This window comes from Siphateles boraxobius, unplaced genomic scaffold, assembly GCF_051911475.1.
Source record: "Siphateles boraxobius isolate OS27281-9 unplaced genomic scaffold, OSU_SipBor_1 37, whole genome shotgun sequence".
NCBI classification, from domain to species: Eukaryota; Metazoa; Chordata; class Actinopteri; order Cypriniformes; family Leuciscidae; genus Siphateles; species Siphateles boraxobius.
In genome coordinates, this window is record NW_027508997.1 from 3,935,920 (window position 1) to 3,958,306 (window position 22,387).

Sequence of the window (22,387 nt, forward strand, 5' to 3'; positions counted from 1 at the left end):
AAATCTCTGAATGTGATATGAGCACTTTCTGTCCAGCTATTTGCCTTATGCTTTGGGTATAATTTGAAACTCCTGGAAAAGGTGAAAAAGTTTTACCGTTACGGTATTCTTGTTGTATTAAAGTATTGAATTAGTGTACCAGCCTAATATCATGCTATCAGCCTAAATGCAACCTTCAAACATCACAATTTCAATATTTATTTAAAAATGTTTTTTTGTATATATTAAGTTTATTTGTCTGTGCCTTAAATTGTAATTCAAGAGATGAGACATCTATACTGAAATGAGCCACACACACTCTCTCAAAAAAAAGTATTGTATGATTGTATATGATATGAAAAAAAAAAAGATTGTAATTTTATTTTCAAAATACTGTAAAAATGCGACAGTAAAAACCTTTTAAGTGGTTAACGGTAAGTTCCCGCACTATATACAGAGGAAAAATCCTCTTACCTTACATTTTGTGTTAAATAATTTTTGTTAAAATACTGTTAAATGTACTATTTTTTTTAAAGTAAAACAACAAATCTTCTTCTTATTTAAAGTGAAAAGCCGTAAACTTTTCATTCTGGGAACTTTTCATTCCCAGAATTCTCTGTGTGACACTTCACATTTGATGATTTTTAATTGTACAGTATTGCTTCTTTTTTGTTATCAGTTATGTACATTAGAGTTTTATGCTACCGCCTTTGTTGATTACTTGAATGTGAATTGCATTATGTTTATTTAGGGTTACCAAAATAATGTGTTTTGTAAACTGTAAAACCTAACGCTCAAAATATTTAATTGGTTTGAGTAGGGCAAATTAATTAAAGGGGTGATTGATTATGATTTCATTTTTCTAACTTTAGTTAGTTTGTAATGTTGCTGTTTGAGCATAAACAACATCTGCAAAGTTACAACGCTCAAAGTTCAAAGCAAAGGGAGATATTTTCTTTTAAAGAAACTTTTAAAGGACTACAACAAACAGCTGGTAATAATAATAATAATAATAATGCGTTACATTTATATAGCTTTCGAGGTACTCAAAGCGCTTTTACATATGGAAGGGGGAATCTCCTCAACCACCACCAATGTGCAGCATCCACCTGGATGATGCGACGGCAGCTATAATGCGCCAGAACGCCCATCACACACCAGCTTACTGGTGGAGAGGAGACAGAGTGATAGAGCCAATGAGTGTGAACTATGGGCGGGGTACACAAAATTCCTCCTCTAAAATTTACATAAACGGCGCCCACCTGAACACGATTTATAGATTATCAAGACAGAATATGCTAATCAATGACTAGAAGATAAAAACACATAAGCTACATAAATGCATCAACTAATTATTCAGAAAAGTTGTCTATATATTGTCACTTCTCATTGACTCTCTTCATCCTTTTATTGAACATAAAAGCGAAAAGGTTTTTTTTTTTTAATTTTCAGTGCATGCCTGTGTGAGGTAATCGAAGCTGCTGTTGTAGCTCCGCCCTCTGTGTCGGGAGAAGCAGCTCATTTGCATTTAAAGGGACAGACACAAAAACGGTGCATTTGTGCTCACCCTCAAAAAGTGACAACTTTAACATCCTATATAAAAATATCTGAGGGGTATTTTGAGCAAAAAAAATCAACTTCCTGTTTCCTTTGAGTTCACAAAACTTAAATTTAACTGACACGGGACAATATTTCCCAGCATGCTTTACCATGGCATTCGGAAGGGAGAGTAAATGTAAATAAACAGTATTCTGCCGTTTTTGCAGCTTGATTTTAATAAATGCTCTTTTTGGACTGGGATCAGTGTTTTTTTTATAGTACAGCAAGGTTTTATATATGTTTTATAATTTAAAAAGGAAAAGAAAAACATTACATGATCCCATTAAACATGCAAGGAAACAGAAAGCACATTAATCATCATATTAGTTTTCATTTGTAAAAAAAAATAATTTAAAAGATACCCAAACATCATAAATCTGTGTTGAACAATCATTTTCTGTGTATCTCGCTTTACACAATTAAACATAGTACACGCACACAGTACTATTTTCTTTTTTTCTTTCTTTAAACGTGCAAAACTAAACAGACACAGAAAACAGTAGGTAAGACCTAACAGACAGGCACAGATAGACGTTCAAAGACTACCACAATGGTACAACAGCAAGCTGTCATGTACAGGACTCCGGTTTGATGGGAAATTTGGAAAAGCAGGAAGAGCTAATTACAGTCTGCTGTAACAATGTTAACGCCAACATGTCTTTAAACGTAAGACACCCCACTGGATGGAGAATTAAAGCAAACACAAATAACTAATTATGCCATCATCTTCTAGCTTGTTGCTGGTGCTCATTAATTGGTGACCTGCACTATTGGTCAGTAGACAATCGGCATGATGATGAAGCCAATTAGAGACAGAGAGTACACATGCCCCACAGAGCTTGTTATGGCTGCCACATCATGTCTCATCTAAATCAAAACAAATGCTAGGGAAAAGTTGGCGTGACAGCTACGTCAAGCACAGACATGGGACATTAGAGCAAGGCCAACTTTCTCCCTCTCACTAGGCCCCAACAATAGCAGTTATTGTGGAGAGGACAGAGGCCTTACAGCAGAGTCTATATAATCTGCTTAAGTGTCTGACAGTGGACAGGCCAGAGATATTCTTGTCTTTTTGCTGTAGACTTTCAGACTTTAGAAACTTTAACACTTTACAATAAGGTTCAACTTGTTAACATTAGTTTATGCATTAGGTACAATGATCTGACACATGATTCACTAAGTTAAGTTACCATATTGTACATATGCGAATACATTTTAACAAGTTGCATATCAAGTTGGATAAACCTAGAATTATAGTATTATTTATTGTTAGTTCATGATACTTAATGTTAAAAAACTTGACAGAAACGATGTTATCCACAATGTGGAAAATTGTCTTGCTTCACTTTATACAGTAGTATGCAAAAAGGCATAAAAATAATACTATAACATTACAAAAATAAATAACCATGACAAGTTAGCTATGCGTGTAATTTCATGACTCAATATTACTCATGGCTCCAAAAACATAAAAACAAAAATATTTTGCAAAGATTTTATAGACGTATAATGTTAAATAATGTCAAGTTTGCATAATACAACACCGTTTAAAAGTACAGAATGCTTTGTAAAATATTTTTACACCGTTTCTAAAAGGTTCCAGATTACTTCAGGAAAACTTTTGGATTAGATGCATAACTTCTATAAACACTATTTAGTTCGGTTCCCAGATATTTAAAACAGTTCTCTATTTCAACAGCATGCCCACTAAGTATTAAATGCTGGAACTGCTCAATGGTTGGACTTAAAATAGGTCTACTGTGGCATTATGTTACTGTTTTATTTGAAATTGTTTTATTTATCTCACATGTGGTCATCTATTCACCTCAATCACTCTCAAAGCAGCATGTCCTGAAATGTCTTGTCTTATTTGAGTAGACAGGTTGCACAACACATTATTTTCCACTTTACAGTCATCTTTTCTCATTTTCCAACCAACAAAATATCTTCTAAACTAAAAACATGCCTGAATGAGGTTAATTCATTGCATGGTTTTCACTTTTCCTGTCACTTTAATGCTGAAATAAAAAAAGTGACATTAGCATCACTGTCGTCTAAAACACCGCATCGAATTGCATGAGCATCCACGTCCATATTTGCTTCAATAACTCATGGCTCTTGGGAAGAAGAAAAGATAAAGACCTGGTTCAACCACAAGCTAAATATTTTATGACTGTACAACTACATGAAATCAAATCTTACTAAAGCCATTCTTTCATAAAATCTATAGGAGAAGAGAATGGAGATGTGTTTGAAGATTACGACTCTCCTTCAAACGCAAGCCAGAGAGAGAAATAATTGTGTGTGCAATGGATAATTAAGCGATGGTGACTGTTCTGAACGTGAGCTGTCACTCCGATGGAGAACGCTGTCACACCGTGCGAGTCAAGGCCGATCGGACAGGCGCCGTCCACTTTGATCTGGGCTCATGCATACGGAAGGAGGTCATGTCGTGGTCATTAAAAAGACCCTCCTCTAAACAGCCAGGCGAGATTGAAAGGCCACGTCTTCAAAGAGCTGCGTACAAGTAACCTCTTAAGAGATTCTGACAATTTGCTACGAACAAACAATGGGAGCTAAGAAGGAGTGGGATGGATTATCTCACGGTGCCTTAGCCTTTTAAGTTCTTATAGTCATCTTCACAGAAAGGGGGGGGTTACACAAATCATTTATAGGGTCAGGGTGTTTAGTTATTCGCCTACATTTCATAAAGTAAAGACACTTAACCGGCTACTGAGTTACACACTAAACCACAGGCCATTATCTTGGATACACAGTAAGTTAATCTCGGATTATTTTAACTGTCTGTTGATCCTGTTACGTGTATGTGTCATATGTCTCGGCCTTTCTAGTGTATGTGTCATATGTCTCTGTCTTTTTTTTCTTTATAGTGAAGTACTGTACTTACTTGGTCATTTTTCGGCTTGACCACCTTCATGAAAGCCCCACGTGCTTCGGCCTCTGACCGCTCCCACTGGGTCACTCTCCTGGTGTCCAGGAACTTCAGATTTGTCAGCTTATGTAGTACAAAGTACCTACAGATCAAATGAAGAGAAAAAAAACAAAACATACAAAGCAGATTTGACTAACGAGACAGCATGCCAGATTTCAGGTCACAAAAGTAGAATTTTATGTTGTTTTATAGCAGTTTACACAATTTAGTTTTAAACTTAAACATTTTAAAACACATTTAAAATCATAAGAATGTCCTTTGCAATAAACCAAGCTACATAAACAGTCATATTGAGTCCAATGTAAAGTTTATAATAATATTTAAATGTGCTAGCTTTGTTTTTGTTTTTTTGAAGGAAGCAAATGTTCCTTATATAATCAACTAATTGTAATAATTAAAGATTACATTTCATTAATTTGTGTTGCCTTAATTATACTGACAAAAAAAGCTAGTCATTAAATTTTAAAATGTATGCTTATTATTATTTTACTCGGTGAGAAAATTTCAAAATAAAACTACTTATATATTTTAGGAAGGGGGTATTTTGCATCAAAAAGTGTTTTATTTTTCTTCTTAAGTTTGACTATCCATATCCAGTGCAGTGTCAATACTGCAAGTGTGCAGCAGATTTAAATGAAGAAGGGAAATCTGATTCAAATCTGCAAGGCAACCACACAAAATAAAACTTAAACGTACATTTCTTTCAAAATGCATTAAATTAACTGTAGCAATATTTGTAAATAGGTAATTAACTTCAAAATAAATAAAAAAATAAGGACAACATATAAACAGATAAAAAGCCCACATTGACAGAATCTGCCAAGCTGTCATTTGGGTAGCTTCACAGATATCTCTTTACGCTTTCACACACTCTCTGTCTTTCATTCAGGGAGAGAAAATGACGTGAGATAATAGCGGGAATACATAGATGACAACAGATTCTTTCACAGGCTGACTGGAATGGAGGAAGAGGCATGTCAAGACTTCAAACACAGAGTGAGATAGAAAGAGAGAGAGACAGAGAGAGAGAGAGAGAGAGAGAGAGAGAGAGAGAGAGAGAGAGAGAGAGAGAGAGAGAGAGAGAGAGAGAGAAAGAGAGAGAGAGAGAGAGAGAAAGAGAGAGAGAGAGGGAGAGAGAGAGAGTGAGTGAGAGAGAGACAGACAGACAGACAGACAGACAGACAGACAGACAGAGAGAGACACTAAGTGGAGGGTGTGAACAGATGTGTGTATGGGCAGTGACAGATTCCCAACCGAGCTCTCATGCAAAAGCCAGCAACAAACCCATGATGATGACAATGATGAAGGACGAAGGCAAACCCATGCTACGTGTTTATTCCTGATGGATCATAGAGAGCACGATTGCAGATTGATTCTATTAAGATAAGCCTGAATCAAAAACGTGTGGGGATGTTTTTCACCACATCTATTCAGAGTTAAACTCTATTTGCATAAACACCCCAGTGTGTATCTTTTGCATGTGTACAGCATTTTCACAGATTCAAATTTACAATATAGCGATCTTGAGGGTTTTTAAATTATTTTTTTACATTGCTATTGTACCATGTCTCAAACTTGGTGAAGTTTCAATTGAATTAGGGTCTAGGGTCAGGGATTTAACTGACCCTAACTGACCAGGGCAAAAAAAACCAAAAAAAACGAAATTTATGTTTTAGTTAGGTCACATGTTAACTTAATTTTAATACATTTATAAAAATCTATATTACTTTACTAAATACTTTATTCCTATAATGTCTTAAGTGATCGGATCATTGTAAATATATATATATATATATATATATATATATATATATATATATATATATATATATACATAAATAACCATGTACACAGCGAGCTGGGAAGTAACTGATTACATGTAATCTGGATTGCATAATCAGATTCCAAACATTAACTCTTTACCAGCCAGGAAAGAGCAGTTACACTTAGAAAGGGTTAGGGTTAACTTTCATGGCCCCCAGAATATTCTGTTGTATGCTTATCCGAACATTTATACAGTCATGGTCAGAATTAATGGCACCCCTGGTAAATATGATCAAAACTGGCTGTAGAAAATAAATCTGCATCGTTTATCCTTTTGATCTTTCATTCAAAAAACTGTCAAAAATCTAACCTTTCATTGAAGAAAAAGAATTGAAAGTGGAGGGGAATTAAATAAATGTTTATGAAATAAATGTTTTTCTCCAAAACACGTAGGCCACAATTATTGGAACTCTTTTATTAAATACTTTTTGCAATCTCCTTTTTTTAAGATAACAGCTCTGAGTTTTCTCCTATAATGTCTGATGAGTTTGGAGAACACCTGACAGGAGATCAGAGACCATTCCTCCATACAGAATCTCTCCAGATCCTGTAGATTCCCAGATCCATGTTGGTGGCCAACGTGTTTTGGAGAAAAACATTTATTTCATAATGTGATTTCCCCCCCCCCCACTTTCAATTCTTTTACTTCAATGAAAGGTTAGATTTTTGGCAATTTTTTGAATGAAAGATCAAAAGGATAAAGGATGCAGATTTATTTTTTACAGCCAGTTTTGATCATATTTACCAGGGGTGCCATTAATTCTGACCATGACTGTATATAAAAATTGAAAGAACAGAGCCTCTGCTTTAAAAAAAGAGTTTTATACTAGATTCAAGCATTCTTTTTTATGAATACTTGAATGTGGGCAAGTTTCATAAAAAAAAGCAACATTTTCAAGAAATGCAAAGAAAATGGTGTGTTTTTTTCTTTTTTAAAGACTACAACGTGCATAAGCAATGCTTTTATTTTTATTCTTATATGCTTGTTTCTGCTTCTTTTTGCCTGTGTTTTGGTCTGGAGATTATCTACTCTTTCAGAAGTTGCGTAATAGCGCCCCCTACCATATAACACAAACCACAGAAGCTGGAAAATTCAGCCAGTGGCGGGGAAGCATTGTCTCATAAATGAGGAAAAAATCCGTCACTGTTGAGCAAAAAGTTAAGTACTTGTAATTATATAATATTACATTTTAAAATACTCAATATCAGGCTTCAATTACTTTTTTTATTGATTGCATGATTAAATATTATTCACACAATGGCATAAAATTATTAAAAATATATTGATTCTCCTGAAGTTCCTTTAGTTTTGTGGAATTGCACACACAGACCAGCCACTAGTCAGGTGGCTATAATTAAACAGAAAATGTAACACTGAATTAAAAAAATAAAAATAAAAAATCAAACACATTAAAATGCACAAATTAAAACCATTTTGTATTTACATTTTGTAACGTAGGGATTCACAAATTTTTTTTTTTTTTTTTACAGCCGAACCTCTGACCTAATACATTTACTTGAAGTACCCCTTCAGATTTTAAGATATTAGGTCAGACACTACAAAGTGTTGTTTCAAACTAATGGAAAGAAAACATCCAAAAAACACTTTTCAGTGTTGGTTTTATTGCACTTTATCTATCTGCGTCTGTAGATTTCAATTACAATACAGTGTCACTACAATGTCTTTAGAGGCAGTTATCTTCTTTAAAATAAGTTTGTTTGTTTTCTCCTGCACCGAGTCAGAAATCTTCATTTCAGCAGCACTTAGATACACCAAACTTTACACTTGTATTCCAATCCATATTCTGAAGGTTTTTATATAATTGGCAAAATTTTATACAACGTTTTATTTCTAAAAAATTATGATTTTTTTTCCTGGCTGTTGACAGCATAGATGTATGTGTCAGATTATATTACCTAAAATGTATAATGTAATGTATTACATTACTAACTACAACTGTTATCATGTCATTTGGAATCAGTAAAGGACTACAATTTGAAAGTAATCTGCCCAGCCTAAATGTATATAGAGTGTGTATAAATGTATATATAGATTTACAATGAAGATGATAATTAAAACTACATATGGGAATACTGTATATATGGGATTCTACGCCCTGTTTTATTTGCCTGACAAAAAATAACCTGACTTAAAAAGGAAATTCGCACTCTACTCAAAAATGTATCACTGTCAGTAGAACAAACAATGCAGGACAAGCTACACACTGAAGTTGAATGCTTAAGAGTTATTTTGTTTCTTTAAATCCATAACTCTAAATATGTGCAACAGAATGGTTATTCTTGCCTTAGCAAAACAACTAATAACTTTAAGTAACAAATTCCTTTAGAGTGACTAAGAGCAGTGTGGTGTTGGTATGCTTTGTTTACTCTTGTGATTCAATTACAAACAAGCATAATAACAGCGACTGTTAGTGGGAAATATGCAGTTGTTTTGCTGGTGATTGTGAAATTGTTTGTGCTGATCTAACAGATGGTTGGAGCAGCTCTGCAGCAAGTGTTGTTTAAAGCACCCCAGGCAAAACTGGCCATAAACTTTCTGATCTTCAGCAAACACAGATATTTAAGCCCACACACACGTCATGATGTCAAGACACAAACATGCAATCACAGACAGCATGGGCTGGAGAGCATTCCAGAGAGACAGGACATACATCCTTTAACGCAGATGGCTGTCGCTGTGTCGAGTACCGAACTACTTTAGCTAAAGGGAGGGAAAAAAAACTCCTCGAGCCCCAGAAGTAAACAATGATGAATGAGCCCAGCGACTGCTGTAAAATACAGCCGAGTGTACTTGTGCCTGTTCATTTCATTTGACTAATTGAAAGAGCGCAAAGAGGCATGAGATATTTCACCGTGTTATGAAGAGGTATTTTATTTTTTGATTTTTTTGTTCTCAGGAAACAGTCTGAGAAGTGCATAGCCCAAGGCCAGTCCTGCCATGACCTAAGTGCTCGACTAACCCTGTCAGACATAAAATCTGCATTATGCTCAAATTGATGTATTACTATGTGACACATAATGAATATTATATCACAAACACACAGCTGCTGTCAGTCAGGGAAAGAATAGTCATCCTCTGCACCAAGTGAAGCATGGGAGACATTGCGCGAGAGTGGCGCCTATTGGGTTCATCTGTATAGTAAATGATTCATACTAAACAGTGTCGAGAAAAAGGCACTTAGGTCTAAGGTAGACACAAGAATGTATTTCTCCCCACCGTTCTTCCCACCGCTAGGTTTCACGTTGAAAACCTGACAAATGGTGGTAACATAGCGTGGCATTGCACTCCCATAGGCCTGGGCTTGATAATGAATGCATCGTTTCATCTTGTAGGAAAGGAAAGGATAGCAAACACTCATTTGTGGTTATCACAATTCACACCTGAAATCGATTTTGCAAGTCTACAAAAAAAAAAAAAAAAACGGGGGTTGGGAGGGCAGTAGCTTTAAGAAGAGTGTGGTTATAGCCTAAAGTATCAGTCTTTGCTTGTGCAATGTGATTTATGGTGTAGTGCAACAGCCGTTCATCCAAATAAAAGATTACTGGAAGTTGCCAAACTACACACTCCTGGGGTATTTCTCTTTTTTCCAGAAGAAATAAAAACATACCAGCAAAACAAAATAAATTCATGAGTACCTAAAAAAAACAATTTTTTTTTTGCTTCAGGATACCATATATTTCATATACAGTGAGGCCCAAAGGTCGAGACCACTAGTGAAAATCTTAAAAGAGGGGAGAAAAAAAAACTTCACAAAAAATAGAAAGTTCAAAATAATAGTTATAACATTAAAAATGTCTTTGCTGTCACTTTTGATTAATTGTATGCTTCCTTGCTGAATAAAAGTGTTAATTTATATCAAACAACAGTAGTACTGTTTTGAACAGTAGTGTATGTAGTGTAGAATCTGAAATATTCCTAATTTATTTGCCACATGACTTTTCTTTGTTTTTGTTTGTTTTACAAGTTTATAATCCCAAATTTTCAATGTGGTGTCATACTTTTGCATACTTCTGTATAGTACAGTTATCAAAAGACCCCCCCCCCCCCCCCAAAAAATAATCCAAATGACTACGGTGCATGTTCATCAGTATGGCAGTGTTCTGACCTGTATCTCTGATAGTCGTCTTCATCTTTATCCATGCTGACCAGCTGGTTGGGACAGGCCTCATTTCCCAGAAGGCTCAGGTATTCCAGGGCTGGCGTCACTTCCACCAAATGCTCCAGCAGGGCCTCGATGTCGGTGAAGTGTCACAGGGCAGAGGTCAAGGAATACAGGCTGTTAATTACATTAGCATTTACTCTGCGCTCTACCCTGGCCGAGCCAGACAGCACAACTCTGTCAAATTTACCGAAACTCTTTGAAAGAGCTCAATAGGCATTATGCTTGAGAATACAAAGAGCGGGTAAATTTAAGGGCGAGATTTTGGCATTTGCTGCGAGTTTGGCTGTTCTCTTCCCCCGTTCCTCTTCCCATTTCCTGGGTGGCTGGGTACAGAACATTAAAAACATTGACAAAATGATGGATGCCTTGTGGTAAAAACAGTTAGTGACTCCCTAAGCCATGGACACCCCCTCCCCTTCACCCAGCACAGGGAAACAAACAGCCACTTCACAGCAAATTCATCACTAATACATTCACTTCATTGGAAAATGGTGCCCGAAACGTGTCAAAATACAACCACACTAATGCAGCACTTGAATTTCAATGGCAGCAGGCCACTACAGGATGTAAATAATTGGCCCATTAGCATGTGCAGACCACTTCACAGCAGAATTTGGGTCTGAGCTGCTGACACTCTGTCGGAGGAGAGCTGTTTGGAGAACAGAGGGTGAGGCTGCGTCATTATTATGTAGATGGATAGCATCCAGCGACAAACAGCAGGGCATAAATTTTCGTCAGGCTAGCACATTTACTTTTGCCATTTATTTCTCTTTGCATCTCATCACACAAACTAAATGTAATGTGTAGTAGTGATGTAATTGCTGACTGTCAACAGCCGAAAATGTGAAATTTCCAGTTTGGCTTCAAAGATTTACTTTTGGCGTGTGGTGGCCGGTACTTTACTCTGTTAGCTTATTAAACAGCTAATGCTATACTGGAAAAATTAATCCAGTACAGTGTTCAAATTTTGGTCATTTAACTCTGTTTCCTCTGTTTTCTGGTCATGTGACTCTACGCTAATATACTGTAACTATGATATGGGTCATCATGATATGATCTGTTTCTTAGAAAATGGTCCAACTGGGCTTTATCTTTCAGTCATGGGTCTGTACTGGATATTTTGTTTTGCCTCTTTACCACTAGAGGTCACCATGGCACAAACTCAAGTGAGTTTATCAAGCAACCCCATTAGACAGGAGCTCAATTTAACACAATAACATAATTTAAAGAGATAATGTGTAGCACAAGGAGATACACTGCATTGCACTGAAACTCACAGCATTTCCTGTCATTTTGTTCAAGCATGAACTGAAAAGCAAAGGTTGAGAAAGGATATTTGGTTCTTATTGAGCGTTAGGGTATGGAGCCGTGGTAACCTGGGCAACCGGAGGTCATTTCCGAGAAGATTGTTGTCCACAATCAGCTCTTCCAGTTGGCTGAACGCTTTCAGGCCTGTCAGTGACCTGCAATGATAAGGCAAGAGAGGAAAAATGATATGGCCGTAAATCTGGGCAGCCATTATGTGCAGAAATAAATATTTCAGGCGGGCCCTTTCACAGGACGGAATAGTTTGGGCTTGGGACTGTCAGGAGAGTGAATGATAAGAATTAGTGGCGCTAAGATCCCCTGGCATGGTGCAGCATCCTTCACACGCTGGCAGCGTGAGTGATGAGGGTCACTCGTGAGTAGCCAGGATTCAAAACAAAAGGGCTTCAGAAATGCAGTGTGCGGGATGAATTTGTCAATGTCTTGTGCCTTCAGGCACCCAGCTTTGCCTGACCCTAACCCTCCATTCCCAAGATAAATAACTCTGTCACAGTTCACCTTCACTCCCCCAACACAAATTTAACTCGTCATCCATCATTTTCCCAGCTCAACTATAATGCCTAGCCACAAACGGAATGAGTACAACTTCTGCAACTTCTCAGATGAGCTGCTTTCAGTTAAAAACAACTGCTTTTAGGGGGGAAAAGTTGGACGTTTCTCCCTTTATTCCCCATTGTGACACCTAATACCTACACGCACACCTTCCCCAAGGACTTTCTCTCTGTCTGGGTCTTTTCCCCACCCTGTGCTGGCATAAACATGATTGAGGGTGGTGCTCAGGATAATGTCGGGGCCTCGCAAAGTTCATGACGCGGATGGTGCATAAAAGCCGGGGTGTGTGTTCCTAATCCCTCAAATGGCAGAGGCTGACAACCTACACTGTTAATGTGTCCACCCTTAGTTAATTGACATTTATGTCTGTCAGCATCCTTGAGCAAAGAACAATTAGATGGCAACATAATGCTAGTTTTTAGCGCTCTTGGGGCGAAACGAAAAAATAACACCTGCATATCATAATCTTATGAATTTGTTGTCGTGAGACTTTTCGTGGTACAGTTGCGTGGAAAATCCCATGGCAATCTGGGAAGAGCTCACAGGAGTAAATGTTGATATCTAGCCAGGTGTCTCTCCGTCTTTGGATGACACCCAAATATTGTAAATCGTTCCTGCCAATTAGTCTCATAAAACTCTCTGTTGTGTTATGCAAATACCACACTCTTATCCTGTAGAACATGGCTGATGAAATGTTATGGGCTTTAGAAGAGAAAGAAGGCAAACATATAAGCAGAGAGCCAAGAACTCCAACCACAAGAGAAATACGTTCTATTTGTGTAGTCAAATCGCACAAAACTCCACGCATACAGAGAAATGTCCCTGCTCGATAAATGAAAGCTGTTCTGCGAGCCCCCTCCACCTGTTTGTCTCAGCTGTATCTGGGCGGTTGTAATGTTATTAGCCGCTTAGTTAAGAGGCATCCGCGCGTCACAGGGGGGTTGCTTATTAATTGTTGTTTTCGTGTCACTACCGCTGTGTGCAAAAGGTGATTTAATCAGTTAAATTCACAGCCAAGGGAGCGGCCAAATCATATTCACAACAACAAACAGGGATTCAACCCTAATTTAACCACAACACATTGTGCCTAAATGTTTGTGCTGTTTAATACAACATCTGTACAGTGCAGAAGGGGAAAACTTTCAAAATATGTTGTTAACTGAATGATTAATTGCAACACACTCTTAAAAGAACGGCTCACCGAAAATGAATATTCTGTTATTTACTCTTATTTCTTTCCTATGGAAGCCCAATTCTGCCTTATAAATAAAAGATAATAATAATAAAAAATGAAATAAGTTAAAAATATATACTATAATTTTGGTTACACTTTATTTAAAGGTGATGTAATTACATTGTACTTACTCATATGAGTGTTTAGCAATAATAACTAAATACATGTACTTACTATAGAGTTATGGTTAGGGTTTAGGGTTAGTTACTTGTAATTATGTATAATTTACTGTTATTACTATATATATATATATATATATATATATTTGTTTTCTGTTTTTTTTACTCTGAGGCAGAAAAAGCCAATATTTAATATTTTGTCTATTTTGTCCATGATGGAACACAGAGAGAGAAAAAAATCTTCATGCAGCCTTTTTTTCACATGATTGTGCTATAATGCAGTATAATACAACAGTGCCATAATACAAGACTAAAGGCCTGTTCACACCAAGGATGATAACTATACAGATAATGATAAAAAATATAGTTCTAAAAATCGTTCTCAATATTAAAGAATAGCAGAGTTCACACCACAGCTATGACGATAATGGCACAGAGAAATTATATAATTGGAATCACGTTCAGAACGATTTTATCCATCTGATGAACAGCCAATGACAGCCAATCAGAATCAATCCTGCTATAATTAGCTCGAGTGACAGACAAGCATGCGCTTAGAATAAACAGAACGATATCGTCCACTGGTGTGGACGCTAATAGTTATATTTATAGTCTTAGTATTTATTGTCCTTGGTGTGAACGGTCAGAATTGGTGCTTGTTTGTGGTTACACAGTATTGGTGTCTTTGTTACAGTGTAATTTTACATTTAAGTTCTAAGTAATGTTTATTAACAACATGTTATAGTGTTAGGTTTGGAAATAGGGTTTGGTTTAAGGTTAGTTGCATGTAATTATGCATGATATACTGTTATTACAAAAGTTAGTACATGTACTGTAACATATGAAACAAGGACAAAATAAAGTTAACATATTACCTAATTGCCTGTTACCTTATTCATAAATAATCCTGCATTCTGCATATTCAAATGAACATGCAACATTTGGCTAAGTCACACTTCAAAATTCTTTGAATATACTGTATGAATCAAATAGACTGATACTTTGTCCGTTAGAAAGAAAAAAATCCTTAGTCACTTTGATCTGTCCTCTGCAGAATAAAAGAACAACAAGTTGAGGGTGAGTATATCTTGTGAAACCTAAAATAATGTCAATACACAAGCAATCTAAAACTCAATCACACACAAAACACTCTCAGGTAGGAACTTCTCTGACTCACACCTCGTCCCCATGGGGAATCCAAAACTGACTGCACATTTTCACCACCATCTTCAAAGTCACACCACAATGAAAGAATAGCACAATGCAGAGAGTGCCGTCTGATCTAAGGCGAGAAGGAGAGAGATGGACGGGAAGACACGAGAGTGGGAAAGAGAGATAGATTTAACGAGCCACACCAATGAACCCACTCCTTGTTAAGATAATTATGATCAAGCTCATTGTCACAGTGAATATCTCAACGTGTTTGCCAGTGCAGCGTGTCTGGCTCGATCTTGCCTGAGTTAGCAAATGGCTCACAGACCCAGCTGCTAAACAACTGCTGCTGGAAAAACACATGATTACACATCATAAATAAGGTCAGAGATGGCTTGGTGGATAATGCAGACATTACAATGTGTCAGTGACCCCTTTTTAATCTCCCATTGAGTGATTTACAATAATATTTTTATTCAGAGGAGTTTGTAAGAAAAATACATGTTTACATTAAAATAGCTTGGATAAATCTGATCTTTGTACACATTAATTTATTTGCATTATTTGGACAATTGAACGACAGCAAGGGTCCAAAATTTAAACTCGGCAAGCACCAAGTGTGCTCCAAGTGAGAAACTTTATAAGGAACTAAAGCATAATACATTGTTTGAGACAAACTGTAAGAATGATGATCAAACCCTTGCTGATGTAATACAAACAATCAAATCAAAAACACTACTAACGATGTTTTCTCCTAACAAACATGAAAATTGTACCACCAAACTTTATCTAGGATTTTTTTTCATAACTCCACGTGGCGGCATATTTCTGGAAATCTTCCCCTCATTAAGCCAAACAAAATGAAAAAGAGGAACAACATCATGGTGTGTTTTTACATTTTTGTGACATGTTTAGTTTTACTGAGATACAGAGACTAGCTTGTATATGATGTGGCTAATTATTCAGACAAATAACATCCCGACGGTAATTCTTGCTCATCAAAGTGGGATCTCTTGTAATCCCATTATGAAACATAATGTCTTGAATGAGGAGGGGGAAAATACTGACAGAGAAAGTCGATAGCATTAAAAGAAGGTCAAACGATTCGATTATTACCAAAGGTTATGTTAAAAAAATCCTGTGTAGATGGTGACAGTTTGCTGACATGTGAAACAAGCACTCGCTGAGAACGTCTGCTTCCACGCCTTTTCAAACGGCCGCCATGTAAATGCATTAAGTCAACCTTTCAAAGCCAGGGCCTGTAAAACAAATTACTATGCAGACTATCCTCAAAAGAAGCCAAACAAGAGGACAAGAGCTCAGACAATGACACAGAGATGGCTTGACAGAGATGGATGGATCGATAGACAAATACTAATGCGGACATGCTGATTGATAAACTGCTGCTGACAACAGGGGAAAAAACACTCTGTGATTATTGGTTGAAATGTCAGTCACTGCAGCCATTAGTCAGCCAGCTTTCACAGGTCACATGTCCAGGGATGTAGAGACAGAGAGAGTACGAGTAAAGAGAATTCAGATACACCTGCTGAGGTTGATACAACCAAGTTAGCAAATAGCGCTAACCGCAAATAACATATTCTTAGACACAGCACTCATTCAATCACACTCACACTGCCTTTGTATTCTGAGTCTGCGTTCCAGCAGTGATTCCATTCAGCAAAAGCCTCCTTCTGTATGATACTCCCAGCTTTGATATTTCCCTTTGCTATGGCCAATAATTCCCTTGTTTGCTCGCCGGTTTTAAAAGGCCTTTCTCTTCTCTGCTCTCTTTTTTTGAGTCCCCAGTGTGTCTGTTCTTGACACAGCAGCTCTGATCATACTTTGATATTAGTCTCTGTCATATCCTCGGCTCCACAGTGTCACCCATGTGTGTGGAGTCAAAACTGGGTCCCAGAACAGCCACGGGTGATATAGACCGTACATATTTACCAGCTGATCTGCAACCAGCACCACAGCTCGGTCTCAAAGTATGGTCAACAGTGGATGGCTGCCCGGATCCAGTTGTTTGGGATTTTTTCCTGTGTGTGGATTGAAATCTGACTTCAGGCCTTGTTTTAAAGTTAAAGAGGGGAGATTTAACATCAAAGGGGTCTCCGGTGCGGGAAAAGTAATGTTTTTATTCCGAAGAGGCTGCGAAGACTTGGGAGTGACAGGCAAATAGACACACTGTTCACAGGGCAAAAGATAAATGTTTGATGAATTAGCCAATCCGGTTGGACTGATGGGCTTCATATGTGCATAATGGACTGGCTGTCTGGCAGTTCTGATTGCCTGCCAAGATAAAAAACTATAATGAATGAAAGAGGGAAGCGGGGCTGTAAAAACAAGGATTGGACTGGTTTGAATAAATGTAAAAAACACGAAGAAAGAAATAATGCACATGACACTGCGAAGCTGTCCATCAGAAGTCATCACAAAATCCTCATCGCACAGAGAAAAATGAGTGAATCAACTATTTCTCAGAGGATGATCTGCAGTTGTCATAAATGTGAGGTAGAACGCCACATCTGCCTATTGTGTCATTCTCAGAGTTTTTTTAATCAACCTTACAACCTTGAAAATGATCTTGACACCAGCTTCATGCAGAATATATGTACCAAAGGAGCTTAGATACACTCCTACCTTCAACCTGCATGAAATTTTTTCAATCTTCAAAAACATGATGCTTCAGATGGAGCACAATAAATCTTCGATTTGGCAGTATTAGGCAACCATTATCTGGCTTAATCTCAGCCCCTCCAGTCCGCCTGACATCAAACATGTCACCAGCCCTAGGGTGGCAGCAATTTACAGATCACATGTGTAAGGAAATGGGCTTGAGCTATGTTGCAATTTACATGTGTTAAAGGCTTATGGAGCAGTCATCCTGCAGTTTTAATGGGGACACCCACTGGTTGGGTGATTTTCTTCCAATATATAATGTACATTTTGGCTAGTTATTTACGTGGATATTCACAAACCTGCAGTGCATAATTTGGCTCCATTTAACAACACTATCATTACAGTACTGCATATTACACATATAAATAACAAATAGTTATATAAAGAGCTAAATGCTAGTGTTTTGGAGATAAAGAAAAAAAACACATGGGGTTTCCATGAATAAATCGACATGAATAAAAAGTATTTAATCAATCTAAATTAGCAGGTTATAAGAGAAGATAAAAGGTCACTTAAAGGAATAGTGCGGTCAAAGAAATATAGGAATTTACACATCCTCATGTTGTTTTAGCTCTTTATTTTTTCTTAAGCAATTTGTTCAAGCTTCTGCTTTACAAACAAGGAAAGTAGATGGTACAGTCAAACTTCAAAAAAGCATATCATAAAATAGCTTAAGAAGTCTTGAATGGACTACTTTTAAGATAACTTTATGGTTCTGTTTTGTCCTTTTTGGAGCTTTCGATTCTTTGTATATCACAATCCACTTTCTTTGTAAGAGCAGCTTGTACGTTCTGAGCAAAATCTTATTTTGTATTTCACAGGAAATAGAAAATAATAATCGGTTGGAAGAAAGTAAATGACAAAATGTTTGGGTCAAATACATCTTTGAAGAAAAAAAAAGCTGTGATCATTTACTCACCCTCAATTGATCATTAACTTTAACTCTGTGTGGGGAAAAAGACATTTCTCAAAATATCAAGAGAAGAAATAAAGTCATACAGATTTTGAACGAAACAAGGGTGAGTAAATGATAACAGATGATATTACATTTTTGGTTGAACTATCCCTTTGGGGCAGCCTCTGGACCAGGCAGTAGTGTGCTGGGTTAGGGTGGGGTTAGTCTCGCGTAGCCAGACCTTCAGACTGATGGCAGAAGGTCTGGACTTCATCGCAGCTTTCATTGGCCAAGGACCGCCCAAGAGGACGTTTGACTGACATGTAAAGTAACCACTCACAGTTTGTTTTGTTCTCTGTCATGTTTAGGGGCATGAAAATGTAAAGTCGATGTCCCTACATTAACAAACCAGCATCCAACGAACAAATTATGCATTCAAGAACATTGTGCAAGTTTACTGCACCATTGGCACCATAAACTTCACATACTTTTGAAAATCCAGCATTTACAGTAGATCCTGGTAAGCGCTCATTGTCACAGTTGTAAACACGACAGCTTTCCTCTTCCATAATGGGGGTTAGCATCACAACAGTTTGTTTCCAGGTGGACAGTTAAAGAACGTGACACACACGTCTCCAGGAAATCCTGTAGAATTCAGATGATGACTTCAAAACTAGGCTTGGGTATCGAGTATCGATTGGAACCGGGACTAGCTTTGCGATTTTCCCGGTATCGTTCAAACGTTTAAATTTCGATTCCTAGTTTCGATTCACAGTCCGCCGACCGGAAGAAGAAACAGCTGAACACCAACAAAGAAGCGTCCACTGGAAGTGTTGGCATAGCCGAGCGAAGCAACTCGAGAGTCGTCCTAATGCTGCTAATAGCGCGTCAACTTCCTACCGCGTCTAGTTATACGCTTGAACACTTTGAATCCATTTGCGCGTCAAGAGCGAAATTGACGCACGGAAAAAAGGAGTATTCGCGTCTATATAAACATAAACATTATTAACTGAAAAGCGGGCCTGTCCCCATTCGCGCCGCAGGAATTTTTTACGCGCGTAACGCGTCTTTGCATTGAAATCACTTGCGCCAGACGCTCTATTCGCGCCTGGTGTGAACACAGCATCAAACCAAGGCATGGATATGTTCCAAAAGTGCTCTCGACGCCGTTCGGAGCACAGGTTATTTCGCTGGTTGCTCTCTCCTCGCCAGATGACGAAGGTTTTACAAGTTGTTTCTTATTGTTTATTTGCTATTCTGCACTAGGTTAGCCCATCAGTGGGAGCACGGTAACATGTTTAAGTACCTGCAGCATCATACACTCATGTGTAAATGTGTTTCCATCAGGTTTGCAAAAATAAAGCTCTCTTGAGGAAAGTGTACCCCTGTGAAAATATATTCATAATATATAATATTTATATTCAAGTTCATAGATTTGATATTTATATTGTAGTTGAAAACAACCCTGTGAGAAATTCATAGTAAAGTTCATAAAAAGTAAAAAGTTCATAGAATTTAAATTGATGGAGAAGGTTAGACTATTTCCTTCAGAAAGATCGTTGGTTAGCTAGCTCATTTAAAATATCCTAAACTTTTTTGACCCTGCCTCTTAAAAGAATCGGAATCGAGAATCGTTAGGAACCGGAATCGAAACAAGGAATCGAAATCGTTCAAATTCAAACGATACCCAACCCTATTCAAAACTCATGAAGTGTTTCCCATTTTGTGTGCCATATGCATCAGACGTTCAGCCAACGGCCTGTGGATGTGACATCTGAGGCTGAGATTAGGGTGGGGTTGAGTCGGGTCGGGCGGGGCTTTTCAACCAGAAGAAGGAGTTAGGCTAGGGATGAAACGCCTGGTGAATTATAGACTGCCTCTCAAGATTCACAGCTCTCAGTGGTAGGAGGTTAATATTCTCACATGTCATTAGGTCCGCTGGCTCGGCTGACGGCTCATTGAATCAGGCAGCAAATGATTTCCTCATGCGGCAAAGGACAGCACACTTCAAAGGGAGAAGGGGCTGAGGTCAGAGCCGCTCTGCTGTGATTAATAGCCCCGGATCAGTCGAGGTTGGCCGTAAGGTAAGAATGTGTCTGAGGCTTTTGACAGAGCTGACTCTAAGCTGGGTTTGACCCCCGGCCCTGGCAAACTTTGTTTCCAGTGCCAAGTCTGACTGACCTGATGGGCCCTGTCAGGGGCAACCTGGACTTCATGAGCTGAGCTCCAACGTGCACAAATCACCTTGTGTTACAGAGTACTGAGGGTGTCTGTCTAAACGCTGTCTAATCACTTACCCTCACTTCAGTCATGCAAAAGGCACAACCTGTACTTCAAAGGACAGCTTCTGGAACAAGCATGTGTGTTCTTTGGGTCAAATGTTCACAAATTGAAGTTGTCTAAATTGACCAGCAAATCATTTTAACTGACAATACAAAAATCTAAAGCAGTGCAGTACCCATTTTATTTTTATCATTATCATAGTGCAAATGAAAACAATCAAATTAATGGATACGTTTTCGTATAATAATAAAGAGCAGGACTGACAGTAAGACTGTCAATTGCGGAGACACTGCAGAGACTATGCAACCACAGAAATAACACAGTATAAATTGTAAGAGAAAGTATTGACTGTTGCAGATGGGTGCTTCCAGTATAGACAGCTTCTTGGATTACAATGGAATTGGTTTAGTTTTGACGCATCACAACATTCTGCTTGTGTCCAGTGTAAATAGTGTGTAAATAAAGGTTGTTTACTGTTGACAAGCAACACTGCAAAATAACTATGTGCCATCGCAAGTGTGTTCACATTGGCTATTTCAAAGTAGTCTCAAACACAACTCATCCAATCCGATTTATAATGTATTACTGTTTTAAATTTCTATCAAGTTGTAATGTGAAACAGCCGTTTACACACTGTTGTCAAACTTATTTTTTTTTTTTTTAAGTTGGCTTGTGAGAGCCAACTTACTGAAATCCTATTTAAACTTATTATTATTCTTCCGATTCTTCTTGCAGTGAAATTTCTATATCAAACTCCCTACTAGAGCTTTAACTCTACATACTCCAAACTCGGCTCAGACACTCAAACTGTTCTGACTCGGTGTGCTATATCTTTTCAGACTGATCGGACTTACGGTTTTCCTAAAAATGACGATCAAAACTCGAAAAAACTCCCATTGACTTAACATTGCGGAATGTTCAGATTTTCAAACTCCCCAACTGCCAAAAATTCAAATCTAAACTCCTTGAAGGCCTAGACTGAATCAAACTGCCATTCTATATACTATATGAGCCACTATATGAGCCATTGAGACTCATTTAAACCACTAAACTCATCTATCTATGACACTTATCCATCTACACTTAAACTCTTAATAAATGATTAAACTCTTAACTTTTAACTTTTTTAAACTTATACTTTTAACATTTAAACATTTAAACTTATAAACTCTAAACTCATAAACTCATACACTTATAAACTCATACACTTATAAACTCATGAATTCAAACTCTTATGAACTCAAACTCATAAATTAATAAACTCTGAACTCTTACTCATTTAAACATAAACTCTAAACTCATGAACTCGTACACTTATAAACTCGTGAATTCATACACTTATGAACTCATGAATTCATAAACTTATGAACTCATGAATTCATAAACTTATAAACTCATATACTTATGAACTCAAACTCATGAATGAATAAACTCTGAACTCTTACTCATTTAAACTTATAAACTCAAACTCGTACACTTATAAACTCATGAATTCATAAACTTATGAACTCATGAAATCATAAACTCGTACACTTATAAACTCATGAATTCATACACTTATGAATTTTCATAAATTCAAACACTTATGAAATTTTAAATTCA

At 37.3% G+C, this 22,387-nt stretch overlaps 1 protein-coding gene across 2 annotated transcripts in view; it reads right to left on the bottom strand.

The window, feature by feature from the left end:
- lrmda (leucine rich melanocyte differentiation associated) overlaps positions 1 to 22,387 on the bottom strand; it is a 300,296-nt gene that overhangs the window by 91,806 nt on the left and 186,103 nt on the right. For both annotated transcript variants that reach the window (XM_077197128.1, XM_077197129.1), the window contains exons 3-5: positions 11,876 to 12,002; positions 10,483 to 10,622; positions 4,487 to 4,613 (exon numbers count right to left, since the gene is read on the bottom strand). In XM_077197128.1, the coding sequence (XP_077053243.1) occupies positions 4,487 to 4,613; positions 10,483 to 10,622; positions 11,876 to 12,002 (394 nt within the window). The remainder of the gene's footprint in view (positions 1 to 4,486; positions 4,614 to 10,482; positions 10,623 to 11,875; positions 12,003 to 22,387) is intronic.